At 38.0% G+C, this 24,110-nt stretch overlaps 1 protein-coding gene across 11 annotated transcripts in view; it reads right to left on the bottom strand.

Moving 5' to 3' along the window:
- The window catches only part of SEMA5A (semaphorin 5A), an 844,194-nt gene that overhangs the window by 699,743 nt on the left and 120,341 nt on the right, over positions 1-24,110 (bottom strand). For all 11 annotated transcript variants that reach the window (XR_009963244.1, XR_009963245.1, XM_062610854.1 and 8 more), the window contains one exon: positions 11,610-11,655. Coding sequence is in view for 9 of the 11 variants with exons in the window: in XM_062610854.1 (XP_062466838.1) it covers positions 11,610-11,655 (46 nt within the window). In the remaining 2 variants the exon portion in view is untranslated. The remainder of the gene's footprint in view (positions 1-11,609; positions 11,656-24,110) is intronic.

Here is a 24,110-nt window from a genome sequence, read left to right as displayed (position 1 = left end):
GATCTGCCAACAGGGCAGAACTTTTACATATTGTACAGGGGGACAAAGTTCCCGTGGTGCATATGAAGAATTTGCTGGGAAGACAGTCTGGGTAATTCCTGCTTCAGGTAAAGGCAAACCCACTCATGGGATTGCTTTTGTTCAGGGACCTGGATATACTTGGTGGGTAATGCAGGAAGATGGGGAAGTCCAATGTGTACCTCAAGGGGAAAACAGCCAATGAACTTAATTGTATGCTGTTGCCTGCTGTTTAAGACTTTTATAGCCGATCAACTAGATGTCTTCAGGTCACCAGTGACTAGCCCTGACTTCCTGCCAACCATCATCCCAACAGAGAATGAACTTTGATAGAACCAGACGAGTTCTACAGTAAAGGAACGATCAGCATCAGCAGGCAACGATCCCATACTGCACACAGCCTTTCCTGCCCTGAAAGACTGTTACAAGAGATCGAACCTGACATCATGGACCGAATGGACTCGGCAGCATTATAGGGATTGGTCCATGCACTATGGAATAATTTCGCTCACTCACTCGCTCTGGGTGGATGTATATATATGTATACATATGAGGTAAGAGTGATGGTATATTGAAAATGTGGGATCTGAGCATGACGTGAATGGTATGGAATAAGGGGTGGATACGATCCTGGGTTTAGCAGTACCAGTCAATTTTTCTCCTTCTTGGTAGCTGGTGCAGCATTGTGTTTTGACTTCAGCCTGGGAACAATGCTGATAATACCAATGTTTTCGGTTGTTGCTAAGTGATGTTTACCCTGACCAAGGACTTTGTGAGGCTCATGCTCTGCCAGGGAGGAGGGGAAGCCAGGAGGAAGCAGAGACAGGACACCTGACCCAGGCTAGCCAAGGAGGTATTCCATACCACAGCACATCATGCCCAGTGGGGGGTAACTGGGAGTTACCCAGAAGGACACGGGCTTCTGGGTGGGACTCGTTTCTCGGCGGGTGGTATTGTATTCTCTTCCCTTGTTATTTTCTCTTATCATTGTTGTCGGTGGTGGTAGCAGTGGTGATTTGTGTTGTACATTGGTTGCTGGACTGTTCTTGTCTCAACCCATGGGAGTTGCACTCTTTCGATCCTCCTCCCCATCCCTCCGGGAGTGGGGAAGAGGAGAGCCCCTGCAGGGTTGGGGCGGGGGGAAGGGGGCCTCGATTGCTTCCAGCCCAGCACCACTCACTGGGATTGAGTGACCAAGCTGTCTGGCTAGGGTTTAAACCATGACAATAGCCCAGAATCCAGATACCAGCAGAACCTTTTCTTGAGTATTTAGTTAGCCCCATGCACTTGACAGAGAGCCTAAGCACCTAACCTTAGACTCCAAGTTCCATTCTGAGGTCAGTCACCTAGAAATATTGTGAAGGAGCAGGCAGGTCTAGACCCCACAGACCAAGAATAATTCCCAAATGTTCAATATACCGAATTGCCCTCTAAAGGCCATAATCTTCCCATAAAGCAACCAAGAGAAAGAATGCAGCAGTTTATGACATCAGTTTTCAGTTTGTCTGTGTCATGGACAATAGGGACAACCTGTTTTACTGGAATATGTGGGTCACATGGCCTGGCACATCAGTCCCACAGGAGTATAAGGCTCTAGTAGGCAACGGTGCACAGTGTACCTTAATGCCATCAAGCTATCAAGGGGCAGAACCCATTTGTATTTCCAAACAGCTCAACAGCTGACTGCATTGGCGGCAGAAGCACCTCATTGTGACTGGTCAAGAGGCTCTATGCATGCCAGGAGAAGGTATTTCAAGGGCTTTTGGTATAGCTGCATTAGAGATGAAGAAAATTAAACAGCTGTCTACCTTGCCTGTCACTTATTCTTCAGATAAATCCAAAATAGCAGCTGAACCAAAAATTTTATATAGAAATCTCGTATATATGTCTAACAGCAGATATTCCAAAACACATCTAGTTTTCAATTTTAATAAATACATTTATTTCCATAGTTTAACATGATTTATCACTCCCAGACTTGACAACAGAAGCATCATATTGTGGTACACTCTGGGATGGGTAAAACAATACATGTCAAAAAACATCTACTAAAAACAGGGGAGGGAAAAGGCAGTAGCAAAATGAGGATAGGCAAAATGAGCAAAAAATTGTCCTAAAAGATTAGATAAACCTATCAGAAGAAAATTCAAAACAACTTTAGTCCTCTAAAGTAGAATGCTACTCATCACTTCCCTTAGGTTATAGCAACAATTGTCTGTGTTTCTCACCCTCAGCACTGCTGCTTTTTTTCCTTGAATATTTCAGAATCCTATTTTTCCTTAATCGCAATAGCAAACTGACCTTGCAAAAACTTCCACCTCTTCCTTAGGGATGAAGGAAGCAAAACTTTTTGCCTTATGGAAACAGCCTGTTCCTCCCACAATTCAGCAGCTGCGTGTGTCCTTTAAGAGCACTGTGTCATAGGCTCCTTAGAACTCAGTGTTGATATATCTATATGTGTGTCATGATTTAATCCCAGCCCTAAGCACCATGCAGCCTCTTGCCTGCTCCTCCACGGGCCCCTGGCAGGAAATCAGGACAGGATCTTAACTTTTTATGTGGCAAGCGGACATAAGACTGCTCCACCATCTTCTCTTTTTCTCAGTTTAAATGTTGGGGTTTTTTATTTCATGGTCAATGTGCAATGGCAGGGGACGCTATGGGCCACACAGTGCCCTTAGCTAGGTACTGATGACTGCTAACATAGAGATGCAAGCTGAACTCACCTCCTATATGCAGAATTACCCAGAAGCATCTACATCCATTAGCCCAGCAGAACTGCTAAATGAATTTCTGCAGCACTATAAAACACAATCCTCTCTGTGACTGAAGATACACCCTTAAGCCTACTCCTGGAATATGCATGGTGTACAAACCAGGGTTGAACTCGAATTAGTTGTTACGGGTCAGAACAGAAAATGAAGTTCCATATCAGAGCCTGCAAGCAAAAATCAATAATCATGTTTGCAGATTCCGTATTACAGAGATAATCTCTTTCAAAGCATATTGCATAATTCCATCTCTTTACTAAATTGCTCAGCCTTGCAGCATCTAGGTGTCAAAGAGCTGAAACCCTTCATCAGCAACCGTTTGTAAGAATGAAGACTATCTGCCTTCAGTCTATATATTAGTATTTTCTGCTTTCATTTTCTGCACAACCTGATAACATTCCTGCACTTTCTCAGTATAAAGGCTACATGCAGAGAGGATGATTCTCAAAGGAGAGCCTGTGTCACTCCACAAGTATTGCACTGTTGTCACAAAATACTGCTTTAATCCAGAATTAGCTGAAGTATGCCACAGTTCAGATACTTAGAAAGCAGCAGCCTGATTACTCTTATGCAGCTGAATCGGTAAACTCATGTTTGTAAAAATGTAAACATGAGCACCACCTTCTTAGAAAAGACATTTCCACAATTACTTGTAGTGCATATAGTGCAGTCTTGTTGACCACCAAACATTCTGGCAAAAAATTATCAGAAAGGGCTACATTATACCACTATAAAATCCACATCAGCTGTTTCCTGAACATCTGCTGTAAAACGTATGCACATACCTTTTGAGATCACCTCTATTTCTCATGAGAACAAATGCATTTATATTATATAACAAGGTGATCTAGGCTTCCCCTTCACATTAGAAACAAAACACAAAAGTTTAATACCTCAAGAAAAGAGAAGCTTTACTCCACTGGAAGTGAAAATTTTTTGTACCTATTTACTGTGAAACCAGAAAAAAAAAATACTACAAATGTACAAGAAATGCAGCCTAACAAGCAGAGGTACGAAAGCAAAACTTGGAATAAACAAGCTAAGCTGCTCTAGCTAAATGGATGTGTTCAGACTCATTTGTCTAGAAATGCATTTGCATTTATATTTCAGTACTGGCACAAAACAATGACAGATACAGCAAATAAATTAAAAATGACATCTCTGCCTGGCTTTCTTTTTCTTCTCTTTTCCTCCATCTCCCAAAATACTAATGCATACTGATAAGTCAAAGCAGCAAGAAAGCCCTGTGAATTTGTCAATATTCTTCTGCTTCACTTAAACTCCTTCTAAGTTTACATGACAAATTTCAGCTGTACTGAAGAGTAGGCAATTACATATTTTGGAGACTAAAACCTTCCAATTACGTAGAAGCCAAGTGTAAATGAGTAACAGAGGTGAGCAGAAGAGGAGTCATAAATCCAATTGGCTGCCACATATGCCCTTTATGTAGTTTTATAATGGTGGTCTGTATATGAACTCAGAACACAACACATGCAAAAACCTCAAACAAATAGAAACGACATGTATCTACACATATAAGGGTGAAAAATCCCATGCATAGCAATAATATTCAGAATGAAGGGTGAATCAGTATTTGGCCAAATATGACCACAGATGGTTTCAGAACAGCAGCCATCTTCTATGTTAGCATGCAGGTGAATCTACAAACACCAGCTGTTTCAGTAGCTTTTTTTTTTTTTCCAAGAGAAATGACCACTGTCTGCTGGTAACTGATTTCCCCACAAAATACACCATAAAGTGAAGATCAGGATTTGTGTGATCTGACTTGTTTTATACGGCTTGAGGAAGCCCCTTTCAGCTGCAAGCAAAAGAGGCAATTTAGGTACGTATTAAAGCAGCCACCAAGTCCATCTCTAGTTGCCACAAAGGACTTGCTCTGGCTTCACAAATACTTCTTAACTCTTCTTTAAATTCCCATTTGTCTAATGTAATTATTTGTGGAGCTGCTGTATAGTAAAATCCAGCAGTCTGCCATCAGAAAGGTATAAACAGGAGAAAGAGGTACTGTATAGAACTGGCACTGTGATAAGCAGATTGTCCTGGGTTCCTTAAACCACGATACAGATGTACGGTGCTTTGCCTTTTATTTTTTATTGTTTTAAACCCTGTTCTCAGCACCACCTTATACAAAAGCTAACAGCTCAAATGTCTGCTTAAGTTTTGCTCACCCCTAGCACCCAAGCAGAAGTTTGCACCTGCTCTATCACCTTTTTTTCACTCCGCAACTTGCTCACCTCAGCCTTCTTTGGGAAAGCTGTATGACCACTAGTTGCTCCCTTCACTTGCAAGTTTTCAAGGAACTTGGAACAGCATCAAAGGTAACACTAACTTATCTATCCAGCTTATCTATTTTCCATTCATATATCCCAGGCAAAAATGTGAAGGGCCCAAACAGAAATCATGTTTTGGTGGTTCCCTTTACATAAAGAAGGGGGAAAAAAATCTGTAATAAGAGTGAGGGAAATAGAGTATCCCTCCCTAAGTATAAAGGAGAAATCAACAGAGGGGGTTTCACTTTTTTGTTTGGTACCACATACACCTTAGGGACCCAAAGAGAATGTTAAATCTGAGTCTGCTTTTAATATCTATGTTGCCAACCTACAGCTGATACAAGTTGACATCCTTAGGTTGGTTTCCTTATGCCTTCAAGTAGGAAATCAGAGAAAGTTTTTCTTGCTCTCCTTTTCTACACGAGTAACTTCACCTCAAAATAAAATGATAAAACATTAGGTTTGTTTCCTGTATTTCACAAGTCAGACATCTATTCCATAAATAGTGACTGTAAGTAACATACATCACAAAAAATAAATGTACTGAAATACAGTGAATAAAAGTTTTAGAAAAAGCATTATGCTGCCTTTTAAGGGGTTCTGTTTATTTGGCAACTCAATAAATTAAGGCAATTAAAAGATTAAATATTAGCTTCCTTACATTTTTCTCTGAAGTTGTTGATTATAACTGAATGTTTTTATTATCAGCAAAAATTAAACATTTGATTCTACATGATGACTTCTTACAAGCTTGAATTTTGTTCATAGGACTGTCCCAAAAAATGAACCATAAAGAAAGTCTGACTCATTTGCACCTCTCTTCAAACATCACTTTCTCTAGACTGGGCCAAATACCACCTTAGCTAAAAAGACAGACTAAAGCATGAAAGTCTGTCATGAAAGACTCAATATGATCTCATTTTATAATAACAATAAGCCATTTTTATTTTCAAAATGGGATTACAACCCTGGTAAGTTGTAAGATTCATAAAGTCAGATTTCCTCTTTGTTTAACCAAGATAAAACCAAAATATATATTCAAAGAGTACTACAATTTACTTAACTCATTATTTAGCATACAATCTAGCCATTAATGACTCATATAAAAGTGAACTATCATATGTAACGGGTAATCCTGACACTCTAGACACACATAAACACCAGCAAGAATTCTCTTTGGTAAAAAATAATTTTCCAGAGTAGCTCCTTTTCCTTACAATTCCTAGATCCAATCTTGCCTTTAATTCCTTGAATACCTCCTTAATGGGCATATCCCCCATACCCATATATATATATATATATAACTCCAAAGTCTCAAGATTCCAGAACTTAAGAGTTGAATAAAACATATGAAAAAGAACCTCCAATCTTCTTATCCTGCATAAAGAATGTAATTTAAATCTTGCAGTAAACGAGGGGTTAAAATTGCCTTTAAAAATGGACGTTGAGGTATGTGTAGTTCTAACTGAAAGATGTGCAGATTCAGCATGAGAATGAAATCTCAGGAGATTTATGTAACTACAGGATCAGGTGGAATAGGCTTGTATTCAACCTTCTGGGCATCTCAAATAGAGACCTCTGAGAATAGGCTTCCTAGCATAGATGGAAGATGCACTGAGAAAGACAAACCCAAGCATGTGCCCTTTAAACGCTTTAATGATGCGAGTTTGTAAAGAAGTTCATCCTATGGATGAACTAAAAATACATACATTCTATCAGGTTTGTGAAAAGCTTATACATGCTGGCTTGTAAGAATGTTTATGGCAGTTGTAGCATACACATTTTTATAAGCCAGCATGTATTAGTCTTTCACTCTTTACAGATACATCAGCAAACATAAAAAAAAAAATAAGGTGAAAAATAGATACTTGTGAGAGTCATTCTCTCCTTCTACCTGATGGCAAAGCTCCATTATTAATCCTGACATCAGCCAGACATTGTCTTTTCAAAAAACATGTTTGAGAACAAATCTATTCACTTAACACTACTATTTAGCTTTCTGGTTTTATATTTTAAGGAACACAAGCAAGTTTTCAGGAAATCCACCTTTCATCTTGGACAAGACTTTTATGGATTATTCTACTATTACTTAAGGTGAACAGTAACAAGACAAAACTTGCAAAACAAAACCATGCGGAGTGAGGCCTTCTACGGCTGTGAGCCTCCTATTGCTGTAGCAAGAGTTATAAAATATTTGTCCTTCTACAATGACAGTCCAATGAGTGCTTCTTTCCTAACCCATAATCGCTATACACACATTGTTCCAGCAGTCAACTTTGAACAATTTGAATCTTAGGCTTCACCAGCAAGAGCTTAAAAGGCTTTTACTCGCTTTATTCTCTTTATTCTACCAGACAAAGGAAATTGCTGAGACACATCAAATACTGGTTTGCTACAGACACTACCACATGAAACTTGCTTACTCAAACAACATGCTACAAAGTACAGGGCACAGAACTATCACATGTAGGATGACAACTTTGATGTACCCACAATGGGCAAGCAATGTCTCACTGCACAGGCCTAGTTCACATTTAGACACACTTCCTGTCTGATGCAATCTAGTAGCACTCTAAGCCTCACTTTTACAAGGGATTAACTTTCACTGAACTGATGGAAATGTACCCTTTTAATACATTAATCTCTGTTCTGCGTTTCTCTTGTGAGAACTTGTATTTCAAATGGCTGTCTGCTTTTGCGGGTTTTGGGTTTTGGTGGCTTCGTTGTTGTGCTGTTTTTTAAAGGAAAGTTATCTTGTGTTTCAAAAGCTGTTTTCCAGGTATACACTTGCAGAAAACAGGACACACTTGTTTTGTCCAAAAATAATTTCTGCAGAAGTTTATCAACAAGGAGTTGTTATTTTACTTTATTCCTTTTTAAAGATCTTTCCTATAATGAGCCAGTAGCAGATAATATTGCACTGTCTGATAACATTCCAAACAAATGCTTTTTTAATAAAATATCATCTCAAAAATATACAGAAATTTCTAAACAAAAGACTTGCAAAGATACTTTTGTTATACCTGAATGACTCTTACTGTTCCAGTTTGTTACATGCAACATGAAGCCTTTTTCTTCATAATAGCAATGTGTGGACAAACTAATGACTTCTTCCAACAGACGCTTCAGCATGACAGATGAGGAAAATTGTTTTTACAAAAATAACTAAAGTGCGTCAATGGTCAAGATTAAGTGTTAGGTATTCCCTTTATTTTCTAGATAGAAAACTGCTATAATTAAAAAAAAATAAAAATTCAAAGCATCAATGTGAAAATCAAACAGTTATAAAAGTCTAACTGAAACTGTAGAAAACGAGTATGCAAATTGTAACAATCATCTGTGCTTCCATGCTGGAAGCATTTGCTGTGCATGAAGAAGTCAGCAATTTTCCTCTTCCTTCAGACACACAATTGCAAAGCTAAAGCTTGAGCAATTTTCTAAAATAATGAAACGACAGGTGTATAGGTTGTCTTGTTTCTAGACCTTTTGTATTGTTATTGTGCTACAGTGAAAGCCTCTAACAGCTAGCAGTTCACCATGTGCTTTTTCTTCCTAAGGTGAAAACAGTTCTGTAGCTTGTGAAATATCCGCATTCTTTTACAAAGGCTGATTCATGCAAAGAAATCAAAGTGAGCTACATAAGTAGAATTAAACTGGGGGTTTTACATTATTATAACAACAACTGTGTGGAGAAAAATAATGCTAAAATTTCTTCTGTCTTACTGTCTTACATAAAGACAGCCCCTCCACAAAAAAAAAAGAATATCTGCCTAGCCCATACTGCATTAACAAGTTAAACCACAGTACACTTTATTTAGCCTGTGAAATTCCATCATTCTGCTTTGCAAGGATTTAATATAACTTTTACTTTGTTTCTCACTTTTGTTTCTACCTCCCTTAACCATAATAGAGTTTCAAGTTTGAAAGATCTGGAGCTTTAAAATACTGTAATTTTTAATTGCTAACTTCAAAATACTTCTTTCACCACATGTGAAGGAGAGAAACTTCACCTGTCCTAAAGTTTCAGAAATCAAAGTTTACTCCAATTATACCTGAGGTAACCCTACACATGATGTCGGGATCACTGGCATTGCAACTAGCATTCTGTCATTCCAACAAAACTTGTCTGAAAGGGCTGTAAACCTCAGTGAATCATTGGGTTAACATACTTTGGCTGTAGGTGAATTTCAGGTTGGTAGCTGGTAAATTTGAGTTCCAAGTTTCCACAGGAATGGTTACTGTTTCTTTCATTACTAGAGCTTTCACACTTTCACCCTCATGAGACAGAGACTCTCTTCATGTCTTAACATTTCCCAACAAAGGCTGAAAAAAGTTGTGCATCTTTATGACTAAAGACCTGTAAGAAGTTCTCAGACAAGTAACTGCCAGTAATAATAGCAGCACTCACTTCTGATCTTGGCCTGGGGTATCTGGGAAGAGGGTGGGGGAGCTAAAGAGCTTCTTGAGAACATTTCCGAGCCTACTTTTATGACTGTAAGATCAGTGACTGATTTCATACTTTCACACCAGATTAAAAGATGACCTGAGTGTGTTGTGTAATGAGTTTGGGAGTCTTAAACAACACACCTTACATCCTGGCTTACTTGCATCAAAAAAAAAGGCTTCAGCCATCTCACAGCTAATTTGGAGCTGCCATAAATGCCACATCCTGGCATACCCAAGGAAACACATCTTTTGGATAAGGGCTGCCCTGGGGCAATCTCATAGAACCAGAGGGAAACAGAGGGGAAGAAGAGGAAGATAAGATCTGTGAAGGACAAATATGAAGAAGTCACAATGGTAGGTTTGAAAATAAAGGGAAAAAACATGAATACTTGGGGAGTAGGTAGGGGTTATAAAGATGTGCGGGTGAAAAGGAAAAAAATACATACTTGGGTTTTGATTTAGAAGCATAAACTCTCTAAAGAGCTGTAGAAAGAGTTTCAAAAATACAAACACAAAACAGTGGTGCTACAGCACTGAAGACTGAATAGGAAATTTTAAACAGTCTTCTCAAGTTGACACATGGAAAAGGGTTCTGCACATTTGTAAGACCAACAAAACCTAGCAACCTAGTATCAACATCAACAGTATGATTTTTGTCCTCATTTTGTATTTTTGGCAGACTGAGGTGGGAGGGCATTTGTTTGAGTCAGTCAGCACAATTATAAACCTCTGTAATCTACAGATTTCTCCCTCATTAGTGAATTCAGCCTACTGATACTTATGCTAACACAGGGCAGCTGTGAACTTCAATCTATGATTTAGCGGAACAAACTACAATAACATCCCCACAGACCTCTGGGAGCAGCCTCGCAATAAAGAGTCTTCAGGACTAAATTATTTGCCAGGATATTGAGTATGTTACATAAGGTAAAAGTGGGCAGTCTGAATTCTGGATATAAGAAGTGCTTGGTGCTTCACAGCCTTAAGCAATAGCAACAAAACTGAATATTTATCAATACTGCAATTTTGGTTAATTATAAGACAACTTCAGATCCTATTTCTAGTAGTCTGAGAGAGCAAAGGAAGTCTGCAAGCCTAATTAAAGCACACACAAGATGTTCTACAAATCAAAAAGCCAGCTTTAACCTGAACTCTTTTTACTTTTCCATATTCAACTGTACAGCATTACTTAGTGAAATAATAGGCACAGTCCTGAATCTAAAGCTAGTTAATTTTAAATTGCATAAATGAAAAGATTATAAAAAAAATACATTTCTATTGCATTGTGATTTTATATTTCCATACCTTAGCAAGTCACCCAACTTAATTACATTTACTAAAACTACTCCTAAAGACAAGAACAGAAGAATGCTGAAGGTCAGAAATTATAAGGTTAAAAATAACGAAGCAGAAAACCAACAAACCCCAAGCAAGTAACTCCGCTCAGAATACTGAAAGAAGATGAGGTTGCTGATATATGGAAGTCAGGTGAAGTTCAGGATAAAATAAATTCATCAGGGATTCTCACTTACCTTTCCATGAAGCCTAACTGACTCTAAAAGGCTTTTTTTCATCTTCCAAGCTCTAAACAAGTCTTAAACTATAGATAGCTGTCTTATTTACAAAACAGAGATTTTGATACCTGTGTTCACACTGTATTTCTTTCTTGAAAATTTGCTGTTTCATTTGCTTAATTTAACTTCTGTAAGTATGACAGATTTTTTTAATTATATTATTTTTTAAATATATTTTTTCTATAATAAGTTCTGAATACAGAAGCTGCACAATAGTAAGTGCATTTTTCTAAGAGAAAATTACCCTCCTTTCCAGCCTCCATTTTTATAGATTCACTCTAACAAAATCACAGCAGAGTAACGTAACATCAGGTCTGTATGGCCTGGGACAAAGGCTAATCTGGAATTAAAATGGATAATATGACTTATATAATAAGGAGCCGCAAAGAGGACAAAACCAGATGCATACTTATCTGTAGCTATGAAGCTTATAAATATCTTGATTATCTTTAAAACACCTGCTTACCTACATCATGCAGAGGAACTATGGGAACAAACATAAAACATACCTGTATTAGAGAGAGATCCTCAAGCTGCAATCTGAAGAGGTAGTTTCTGGAATACAAAAAAAAGTAGATAAAAATGAATTGTTACTAGTGTTTAAATAAAAACATAATGAATATAAAAGACGAAAAATTAAAAAGTGACTGGTAGTGAGGACTCTCAACTCTTTCAGGACTGTCTTAACGTACAGCCTTTTGGGCTAGGGACTTAGGCAATTTCTAAAACAGATTTTCACCTTGAAAGAGTGGCTGGATATGAATAAATTAGATATTTATACTGCAAACATGTACGTCTGAGCTGTTGCTCCAGTCTTCCTTTAGAATCGTTGGGAAGAAAAACTCAGTGCTTTGGCAGATCCGTGTGACCACTGTCAGATGTCTAAACAAGAATAAGAGGACAGGGAGATTAAAGCCATCCATTTCTCTCCATGACAATGGAAACCTTATGCAATTAGCTGAGTCACAGATGGGCAAAGTTTGAAGCAAAGGATCTCAGTATGATGGAATGTCTGTAGAAGCCACAGTTTTCACAATTCTGATTGAAGTCCTGTCATACCTGGTCTGATTTTTTTCCATGTACAGCAGGAGCTGAATACAAGCCAAGCATATTTTTCAAAAGCCCATACTTTCATTGCAAAAGGCTTTCTCACTCTAGATTTTCTCTACAGCAGTATTCCTGCACCTGCAAAACTTGGGAGGAGTGCAGGCAAACCATGAATAAGATGTGACACAAAGGCATTGCTTAAAACCTGGGGAAGCGATGGTCAGGACTGTAGTTCTCTATTAATTTCTTTAAATGATCGCGCAGGGTGAGAAACAAAAATCAACTGTGTCTAAACCTAAAAATAATTCAAAACATGTATCTCAGAAACACAATCACTATCATGGCCAGTTGCACGGGATGCAACTACGTGCATTTATTTACTGATTCTGGTATATAAATGCTTTACTTAAATTGTGAATGTACAGGAATTAGGTCACTAGTCCTTCCTTGGAATATTGCTAAAGAGAGTTACTCAAAATACAAGAGACAGGCTATTAAGGGCAATAAATCATGAGAAAGTAAAATAAAGACAGAATATTTGTTATTCGCACAGATAAATCATCACAAAGAAATAACTAAAATACTTGCTTTTGAGTCATGAAGAGACCTGAAGTGAGCAAACAAAGAAAATAGTACATTGCAGGATAATGTTTACACAAAGCTTCACCAACAAGCTACATGCAAGTTGACATGACTTTCACTGTACATCAGAAGTGATGCACACAGTATAGCGTATCTGTACTCTGTCTGTAAGGACAAAAGATATCTTCATATCTGCAAAATGTCTTACCTCAGGAGGGAACATAAATACTTAATCTGCTCCTCAACTCGCTGCATATAAGCTTCCATCAACCATCCTCAGTTGTGCTTCTTTCACTCCAGGTATCAAACTTAAACCTACAACTTTTTTTTTCCACTTACAGAAGTAGAACAATCTTTTTCTTCCAGAGAAAACGAACTGCATCCGCAGGAGGTATAAACTGCTTTCTTAAGTTAGTGGTATCAGACTCACAGAAGTGGCACATAAATGCCCATCTGTCCTGGGTACAGCAGTAGCAGTCATTTTTCTCCTTGGTAGCTGGTGTAGTGCTGTGTTTTAACTTTCGACCTGGGAACAGAGCTGATAACACCGATGTTTTGATTTGGCCAAGGACTTTGTGAGCCTCATGCTCTGCCAGGGAGGAGAGAAAGCCAGCAGGAAGCAGAGACAGGACACCTGACCTAAACTGACCAAAGAGGTATTCCATACCACAGCACGTCATGCCCAGGACGTAACTGAGAGTTACCTGGAAGGGTTAGGACTGCAGGGCTGGAGGAGGTATTGGTCGGCGCTTGGTTGGGTTTGTTGGGGAGAGTTATCAGTCGGCTGGTGGTGAGGTGTTGTATTCTCTTCCCTTGTTATTTCCTTTATCATTATTATCACTGGTGGTAGCAGTAGTGATCTGTGTTATACCTTAGTTACTGAACTGTTCTTATCTCAACCCGTGGGAGTTGCATTCTTTTCAATTCTCCTCTCCACCCCTCCGGGAGTAGAGGGAGGGCAAGAAGGGGGGGAAGTGAGTGAACAAGCAGTCTGGCTGGGTTTAAACCGCTACAACATTACACTCTACAAATAAATGCAGTCTCTGATGTAGAATAAATGAGTAGATACCATGGTCTCACACTTCTAGTTTTAAGTCAGTACTTAACGACAGTGTCATGTCAATCTCATCTTGAGATATCTACTGAATATTTATCACTCATGTAGTATTTTAAGCCATGTCTTTTTATGGTCTTTCACCCTTACATAATTTCAGCCTATAAAAAATAAGCTATTGTCCCAAACTGTGAAAAATTCTGAATTAATAAATATTTAAACACAGTGTCAGCCTAAAGAAAAACAGAGGTCGAAAGTTTTGTGGGTTTATTTCCTTGAATCCTATGAAATAGAGCGCAGCACTTCAACCCATTAATATATCCACTGTGGAATTAGAAATACTGACTCTTTAAGTGTTAAGGAGACTAAAATGTCTATATTCATGTGAATGAGCCAGGAGTCAGAGCTGATTATTGAACTTTTTTCAACTTCTTGTGGCTATCAATAACCAACTAAAATATTATTTTTAAATAAGCCAGCAGAAAGAAAATGGAATAAGGAAAGCAATGTGGAAAACACAGCAAGACATTACCCCTTAGCAACACAGAGGTAAACTGGGCAAATGGACACCATGTGGTGACTGTGACTACGTAAATAATGCTGGGATAAGTGGCAAACTACCCCTCAGAGAGCAACCAGAGCTATTCCTACCTGTGGAAATCCTTAGGTCACTGGTTCAATTCCAGCTTATTGGAGTGGGGAGGGTAAAAGAATGTCTCCTTCACAGGTTGACCACCCGACAAGGACTAAGGACTTTTGTTATATACCTCCCAAAGTATAGAGGTGGTGACCACACTGGGAACATAAGCCAGATCAGTTTCATGAGCAATGATTCTATTGTATTACAAGTCATCACCATAAAGTACAATGACACAAGAACCTTCGCCCAAGCCCCACACTTGAAAAACACTAACGCAGCAAATACCAGCTTGAAGTAAGGTACGATATACCGAAACTGTGAGATCAAGAGGAACAACTTTGAGAGCAAATAAATCAGCATTGTGATGAGTGACTATTAATCTAAAACAATGAATGCTTATCACAAATACAATTAGACACACTCTGGTCAGATCTGTCGTTATCTCAACACCTCATGCCCCACGTTGGGCGTCAAAAAGAACTGTCCTGGTTTAAACCCAGCCACTTCAGCGCCTTCCTCCCTCTTTCTTTCCTTCCTCCCCACCACTCCCAGAGGGATGGGGAGGAGAATCGAAAGAATGTAACTCCCACAGGTTGAGACAAGAACAGTCCAGTAACTAAGGTATAACACAAACCACTACTGCTACCACCAATGATAGTAATGATAAGAGAAAATAACAAGGGAAGAGAATACGATACCACCCACCAAACATGCCTGACCCCAAAAGAGAGCCCATGCCCTTACGGGTAACTCCCAGTTACATCCTGGGCATGACGTGCTGTGGTATGGAATACCTCTTTGGCTAGCTTGGGTCAGGTGTCCTGTCTCTGCTTCCTCCTGGCCTCCCCTCCTCCCTGGCAGAGCATGAGACTCACAAAGTCCTTGGTCAGGGTAAACATTACTTAGCAAAACCTAAAAACACTGGTGTTATCAGCTCTATTACCCGGCTGAAAGTCAAAACACAACACTGCACCAGCTACTAAGAAGGAGAAAAATTGACTAAACCCAGGACAGCCCACTTCAGTGAAACTTGCAGAACTAAATTTAGCTTTACAAATGCAATAATTTAACATTCTAAGGCATGAATCTTTAATATGCAAGAACTATGAAAGAACATATATGAGAAAAATAAATTTTTAAAACCACGTGCATGACAGTAAAAAAAAAAAAAAAATCAAACCATCAAACCCCTCCACCCCACCCCCACCCTTGGAAATATGATATTAATAAATCTGGCAGTCCAAAGAAAAAAATCACTGCCAATTTTCATGACATGCACTGATCAAGGGAACAAACTGACAATTTTCATTCCATTATGCTGCTCACGAGACAGGCAACAATATATTTTTTAACATGTTATTGAGATAATGCCCTGGGCTGCCATTTTTCAACCTCGTTAGCTTTATTCTAGCGTATTTATGCTTTAAGGCATAAAAAGGATTTGAGATAAGAATGACCAAATAGTTTCTGAAGCATAGATACAGACCTCTTAGCACGTAGGCCTGTCTCTTGTCCACATATGGTGGTAATAAAAGCAAGAAAAATATAGCTTTACATGTTAGAATTAAACTGATTTGACACTGGTGGTAATTGGTAAACTTGTTTCCATTTGGTGTTTAATGAAAGAGGAAAGCAAATATGTTACACAAATTTGCAAACAGAAGGATGCTAATGAGAAGAAAACACAACTAACTCTCAGAAAGAGCAGCATCCTATACTCCTTAAGATAGCCAGCAGGCAATATGCATTTTGATTTATATTCACAGCACTGAACAACTGTTTTAGCTGAACTATGATAACTAAAACTTGTTAATTAACAGCATGCTCAAGCCAATGGCAAAGACTTCCACTGCTATCAGTGAGAACTGAATGAAGCACCACAAAAAGCATTCTCCAGTGACCTCCTTGAAAACAATGTATTTTGATCTATTGCATTGAATACATACAATATGACTACAGATGAAGGTATAAAATTAACCTTCTGTATGTTACTAAATAAGTTGATGACAAAAATCAGTTGAAAATTCATACATATTCAAAAGCACAGCATGTTAGGAATGGTTGTTAAATCCAGCATTTTATTCCTTTTTTTGTGAAATGGCAAACTGTAACACAACAACAATAAATATTGTTGTATTAAACACAGACATTAAAGGAAGTTAAGGTGGCACATAAAAATTAGGAAAACGTGCTATAAAATAAGCTTTTGAAAACCCATAGGATAGCAAACAAAAAACCCCACCCCAAACCCTTATAGGCATCTGCAATTGAAAACCTGAATTAATAAGCAGGGGCTGCAGCAAACTCAAAAACTCAAGGAATGACCAGACATCCTGCCAAATCTCCTGGAAATAAACCAGTAAGATTCCCTCCTGTGCACTTTTTTAAGAAACTATTTCACATGAAAGAAGAAAATTTTATTCAATTTATTGGAAGAAAAAGATATTAAGTCTGAAAATGAGAAGTATAAGCTTTGTAAGAATCAACTATTAAGAAAAAAGTCATGATTTCATGCTCAAGATGGGAAAGTTCTGGGGGTAAAAGCTAATTCTAGTTCTGCAGTACAGTAAAGGCAGCAATTTGGAATAAAAGAATAATAATAATTAAAAAAAATAGGAGGAAAAGAAATAATATGAATAAAAGTTATTATTCAGAAAATTCATCTGGTTACATTCAAATACAACAGAGAAAATATGAGAAAAAGCTAAGGATGATACATGGGAAATAAAACAATCCTAATCAAAGTGGTCTAGTTGAACTATTACATGAAAATGGTTATGTCACAATAATGAAAAGCAGAAACTGTATCCACATTGTGCAGAAAACAGAAGTCTCAGTAAAATAAGAATAATGAAATAAGGCTTCCTGATAAATGTAAGAACGTGAAAACAGCATATACCCACAGATAAATACTTTCAGACTAGCGGCTCATGCTAATTCAATCTAAAAAATATGGTTCTTGGACTTCTTATTACTCTTTTAAAACCATTTCTAAAATTACAGGTGTTCTCGAGGAAGTAAAGACTAACCATGTTAATAAAACATTCAAAATGGCAAAAAGGAAAACCCAGGTGATCATAGACTGACCAGTGAGACACTGAGCTTTGCAAACAGAAGAACAACACTGTAAGAGCCAATTATGAAAGAATTCCATTATAAATTAAATTAATCCACTCAAAGGTTCTGTAAAATCTGATTTACTTCTCTGATGGCTGCTCCTTAGGATTAGCAAATCTTACTACATTCACTTCCCTGTAGCCTCACTTACAGCCTCAGCAATGACTAGAGATCTTCGGATGCAGCACTCCTGCACACATGGCAGGGGGGAGAAGGTAAAGAGTCTACAGTACTCAAAGTTTGGACTTCTTTTTTTTTTTATTTTATTTTATTAAGAAAACAAACTGCAGCAACAAAACAATAACAACTATGTAAGTGATCACATTAATGCTAAAGATACTTCAAGGAAGGAGATACTAAACTTGATGGCCCATATTTTCAAAGACAGCCTTTAATTTCCCTCCTGGGATCACGCTGCAGTCCTCCAGTAGAGTCATTAATTTTCCAGCACAGTCCAGTCCTTTCCTTCAGTGGAAGCTCACTGTACATGGCAGCAGGCTGCATACCAAGGTATGCACATGATGGCAACAAATGACTAAACTAAACCTTGCTCCCATTAAAATTTGAGATGTGAAGGTCACATGCACAGTATGCATCATGGCACCGTCATGTTTTCTGACTGTATTCTTGGAAGGAGAACAGAGACCCACATCTACCTCCTACATGAGCAGCCCCCTCACAGGAGGATTGCAGCCACTCAAGTGCATCCACAGCACTGCACCAGCTACTAAGAAGGAGAAAAATGACTGCTACTGCTGAACCCAGGACAACAGTGCTGTACTAACTCATGCAAGGCACCTATGTATCAGAGGCAGGGGAGAGTCCTTCATAGACCTGACTGCCGCTCCAAGTGGCATGTACCTCTCTAGCACTTCTATAACCTGGTTATCAGTTGGTAGCTCCCTGCCTTGCATTTCAGCACTGTAATGGCACCCACACTGGACAAGTTCAGAAAGGACCAAACTGCCAGTGATGTAGGCCAGAAACCATATGCTTGGACTAAAATTCACCACAGAAGAAAGGAACAGATAACTGAAATGAGAGCAGAGTCTAAACAGGAACCTAGAGAAGGCATAAATTGCCATATTCTGTAGCAGGACATGTACTACTGCTACCACAGATCCAGTGTGTATATATTAAGTCATTACTTCAATTAAAGACAGGTACTCTCAGAACACCATTCATCTGATGTAATTTCTAAAGATGGTTTACACTGAAATAGCAGTGTTCTCTGCCAAAGAAGTTCCATTTACCACTGCCATTTTCCTTTCATCTTATCCCAAGTCAACTCAAGAGCTCCTCTGATGATGCCTTATGTTAGTTCCACTAATTAAAATGGCAAGACGTTATATTAGCACAGGAGAAATTTTTGTGGCCTTAGTGAATTGACTAGTGTTACCCTGCAACCAGACTATTAGCAGAGCTGGTGTAAAGGAGGAGAAAATTGCAGAACAAGGCATGAGCAGGAAAGCTACAAAGCCTTAGCTTTTAAATTTATTTAGGAATCCATTAGCAAGGTAGGAAAAAAAAAAGCAATAGAGAGAAAGACCTTCCTCTTCCTGCAGCAGTAGGATGATAATTTCTCTTAGATTTAACATTAAACCATACCTTAGATTAGACCAGATCAATCTGTGAAAGGGCTGACATTGATTACCCAGAACCAAGTGTTAAATGAACAATAAACCCAGATGGATGTTCAAAGAACAAAGCACTAATTCCTGGTGCCTGTATATTCTTCCAATATGTTGGCACTCAGAGCATCTCATTAACAGGAAGCTCTGAAATTCTCCTGCTGAGAGCAGACAACAGCAAGAAGCAAACCTGTATAGTTATTTATTCTATTATTAGAGATTCTAAACCCACTGATAATGAATCCTCTAATTTGCCTTTCTCTTATTATGGCAAGTAGTGGTAATGGTTCAAATTAACTTTCCCAAACACACATCTAATTAAGTAAAAAGCCATACTGTTACACAGTCCCTTCATCAGTGACGTAAGAACTGACTGAGGCAATAAGCCACCTCAAAACAAATTTAATTAATTTACAGGAGAAAGTCACTGTTATTAGGATGCTCCATGTAAAAAATAATGTAAGATTTTTCTAAATATATATGATACAATTTAAGAAAAAAAAAAGTTGAATAGAATTGAGGGACATTTCTGATAGGTAACTGTATTATTTTAAAGTACAGCTGAGCTAGCCCAACTTGAATTTTTCAAATATAAACTTCCACATCTTAAGAATGAACTCCAGTTAGACTCCTAGCAGTTCAAAATTTCAAGCACAAGAGGCTTGGAAAGAGGAAGATTACTTCATTTTTCCCTTAAATAAACAACATTATTCTGCCATAATTCCTCTTGCATGGCTCAAATAAAATTGATTAAAAAAAAAATGAGTCACAAAAGAAAAAAAAGAAAAAAAGAAGGGATTAGAAGGAAAATACAACTAATTATTTTGAACCTCAAGATCTTTGCCCTAACCTACTGAGTTTGAGACATACTTCCAGTAGACTTTCATTTTACCAAAATGGCTGGAACAGTTTTAACAAGTTTTGATTTATACAAACTAGAGCTGGTAAGTGTTTGGTGCATTGTCAGGGAACAGGAGGAAAAAAAAGGTAATTTGCCAGGGCAATTCAGACACCACTGTATCCTTCGCTTGAGCTGGTCTTGGTCCCCCTCAACTGACCTTTACAAGAGAGAAAAAAAGAAACACACGGCAAAGCACTACCACATAGGGAAAGCAGGCAAGGTTGTTCTTGGGGAAATCCATGAATCTCCATGCTTACTGGCATTTTGAAATACAGAAATAATTATTGTATTTGATTAGATGCTAAGTCAGTCCACTAAATACCACACACAGAAATATTCATCTGAATATTTTATCCAAGCAGTTTCATTTCCTTGAGCTTACAAAGGAACTAATGCCCTCAGAGTAATCCTTCACTGATGCCACTTAATTATAAAAGTAAATTCTGCTCTGCCATATGGGTTTTTTTGAAGAAAACAATTGAATTCCCTCGAAGGTTTCAGATTGCAAGAGAACTCATTTATTTTTATCTGCCAGGTCATAAGTGATGTTAAGAACAATGCCTGGGGCAAATTTCAAAGATAAAGTTTCATGGGAACATGTATTGGATGATTAAAGTGAAGGTGTGTGCCAGTACTGGAATAGTAACATTCACAGATCAGTGCAGAATGTATAAAGAAACTGAAATAAGGCTAGGAGACTCTGAATTAATCAACTCAAGACCTATAGAAGAACCGGACATCTTGCAGAACAAAACAGAATATCAACCAGAGACTTCTCACAAGGACTCGAAAACAATCTGTGGGGTGGGAGCAAGGAGCCTGTGTGCAGATAAAATTGAAAAATTATCTATTTTTGCACAGCAGGCAGAATACCTGTAGACATCAGAAAACCACCTTTTATTTTCCAAACCTGAGAGGTGAGACTAATCTTAACAATACAGGACTAGTAATTACCTTCCCAGTCATTGCCTGCTACAGCAAATACTACTGAATAATGTCCCCTTATAAATTTAGAGATCTCCATCTCAAAAATATTTCTGTTCCTATTCTGTTCACACTGGTAAAATGTGACAAAACTGATTGTTTCTTGGCTAAATTAACCATGACCAACTTAAACTCATTTGGTTTTCTGCCAACACTACTGTAGTTTATACAGCCATTTCCTTCCTTAGATATACCTGCTGATGGATTTATGGGCAGGCTCTGTGCACACACTCAGCCTTTGTTTTCCTGCACTATAATTCCAACCCTCTGCCTTTTAGCAGCCCTTCCCTAGACCTCTTTCTAATTTCGGTTAACCCTGTTTAAGCAACAATAAACAGAATAATACACACTACATAGCTTAAAGTGTCCCCAAGGACCTTATGCAGTGATATCAATAGTTCTCTGTCACTACACAAGACACCTATTGAGACATTATGAAGTCAATCTGCCTTTTTACGTAGCTGCATGACATTGGTAGCTCCCAAAAGGAATTCAGACTGGATCCCATCTGAGATCTTTGCTAACTTGCTTATTAAGACAAGCAAGTCATAAACCTCTCTAGAGGCTTTGGCATTTCAAAAATTAAGAGAATCATCTGCAGTAAGTATCAGTGATGGAAAAGAGATTTAAGAATTTTCAATAGTGTCAAATTTTCACTCTATTATTTTGTTTGGTTTCTAAGTTAGAGAAATCTGGGAAAGAGTTCATTAAACTCCACTAAAGTGAAGAAAAAACAAAAAACCAAAAAACACAACAACAACAAAAAAAAACACCAAACAATTAAAAACTTAAATTGAGCCAGGACACAGCTACTGGCTGTGAAAATCATTTATCCAGTTTAGAACACCACCATCACCTTACTAAAGCAGAAGACTAGAGGTGCAAGCATTACCTCCTATTTTTGTTTGGATGCTAGACATAAATCATAATGGGAATGTAAATAGAGTAATATAAGTTTATTTGTAGCTTTGCCATGTGCCATATCACACATTTCCCTTCTCTACCACTGACTGGGTAGAGAAGGGAAAATCATCCTTTGCACAACTGAACAGGAACTTGCAACTGTTCATGTCTTACTCATATCACATTGCACATAGTTATTAGTTTTTCAGTGCCTAAGTGTTAGTACAAGAAGGTAATAAAAAGGTTGTAATATTCTAAGAGAAATAACTGAACGCTAAAAGATATTTCACTAGAAAGGAAGAATTAAGAACACACTATCTTCACTGTACGAGAGCACTTTTGTGGCTTAGGACAGAAAATGAATTCTTCTAATGACTCTACAGGTATGTGAATCCTGTGAGGCAGATGTGAAAGAAACTTGTATTAAAATGTTACCCTCAAGCCACAGCACAAATATCTTAATATTAATGCTCTGTTCAGATGCCCCTGGGGGAAAGGTAATTTGTACAAAAGGTACAAGTAGAGCATTAAGAAAAAAAACACAACATCAGTGCAGCCAGTTGAGACCTGAGGCAAACACCATGCCTGTAAATGAGCAGAAAACTCGATATCCTATTCACAGTGGAGGGATTCATTCTACAAAGAAGCAGGGACTACATGCAAAAGATGCATAGTCAGCAAGATCAACATTCGTGGTTTTGGGACTACAACACCCTGACAACTGGTTGCTAGCCCTGGAATCTATGACTGCGTGACATAACATGACTTTTGCCATATAGTCTGGCACAATACTTCAAGAACAGAAAAATGTGTACTGAAAAGGACATACTAATATCAACAATATGTACAATCAGAAAAACCTACTGGCAAGCACAGTCATTCTAAAGAGAGGTCTCCATGGCCAAACATTGTGGAAAAGCTTAACATTTAGAATGGAAAATGAAGAATAAGGAAAGGAGAAATCCAATGAATTCTATGAACAAGTAACAACCAGCTACAGTTGATGCTGGAAAACAAAGATTTCTGTTGTGATGTTGAAAACATTGAACATTTTTAATATTGCAATGTTAGCCAGAACAAAATATATGAAGCTCTGAAGCAGCATTAACTTATAGAGAAACCAAACGAATCCTATTATTTTCACAGTATTGGGTTTTTTGCAAAAGGCAGAATTGGCACCTGGCATTTTTTCATAGTCACCGACTATTCAGAAAAAGCTTCTTCCATTGTTATTCAAAAGCCTTCCTCAAAAGCACGTTCAAATGAGCATATTCTTTCCTGAGATTTGGAGCCCAGATGAACAGTACAGAGAGGAAAAATAAAATAAAAATTTGAGAGAAAGGAATAAAAACCCAAACTTTCGTTCTTCATTAGTTACTGAGCTCTATACAGCATGCATCAATCCAACGCACAATTCCATAGAACTGAGGAGAGGCTCAAACAGCTCTGACTTATGCTGGCTATCTTTACAGAACAGCACCAGTTGACAGCCTCATGCCTCATTTCATTTGGCATTTTACAGAAAACAAAAATCAACATGAGGGTACAGGATATCCCACTTCAGGTACGCAAAAGACATGTATCTATCTCCACTCAAAGTTTTGCCCCTGTAGACAAGCAACTTCCAGTGGCGCATGGAAAAAAAAAATTCTCACAGTGCATTTTATCACTCTTTGAACCTCATTTTCGACTAAGAAACAAATTGGGAAACAGCAGTATATTCCAGTGCTACATCTAACAGAAAAATGAAGTGACTAGAACTTCATTAATTCAAGACTAAAATATATTCAGAAGGAAGATGTAAATAAGAAGTTTAAATGGTTAAATTTTTTTGCTAACCAGAATGTTTTACCATACTTCATATAAGAAAAAAAAATGGTCTTCAAAGACTGCCACTGCTTCAACACTGACACCTAAGACAGTGTCACTGTTGATCACAGCTTGCAAAGTACTGTCCTACTGTGCAAAAAATTATGATTATCACCATCTTTCCTACTAATTCTGCAGTTTCTAACAGATTGTTCCTGGCATTGCACTGAATAATTATTAGAATCATCCAAGCACAAAACGACATACTGTATAGCCAAATTTGGGATCAAAATAAGTTTTATGCTATAGTAACTTTTGCCACATTGTCATGCAGCATCTGCC

This window comes from Pezoporus occidentalis, unplaced genomic scaffold, assembly GCF_034315485.1.
Source record: "Pezoporus occidentalis ecotype Australia unplaced genomic scaffold, CSIRO_AGI_Poc_V1 ctg15, whole genome shotgun sequence".
Classification (NCBI taxonomy): Eukaryota; Metazoa; Chordata; class Aves; order Psittaciformes; family Psittacidae; genus Pezoporus; species Pezoporus occidentalis.
This window is presented reverse-complemented; position numbering and strand designations above follow the sequence as displayed.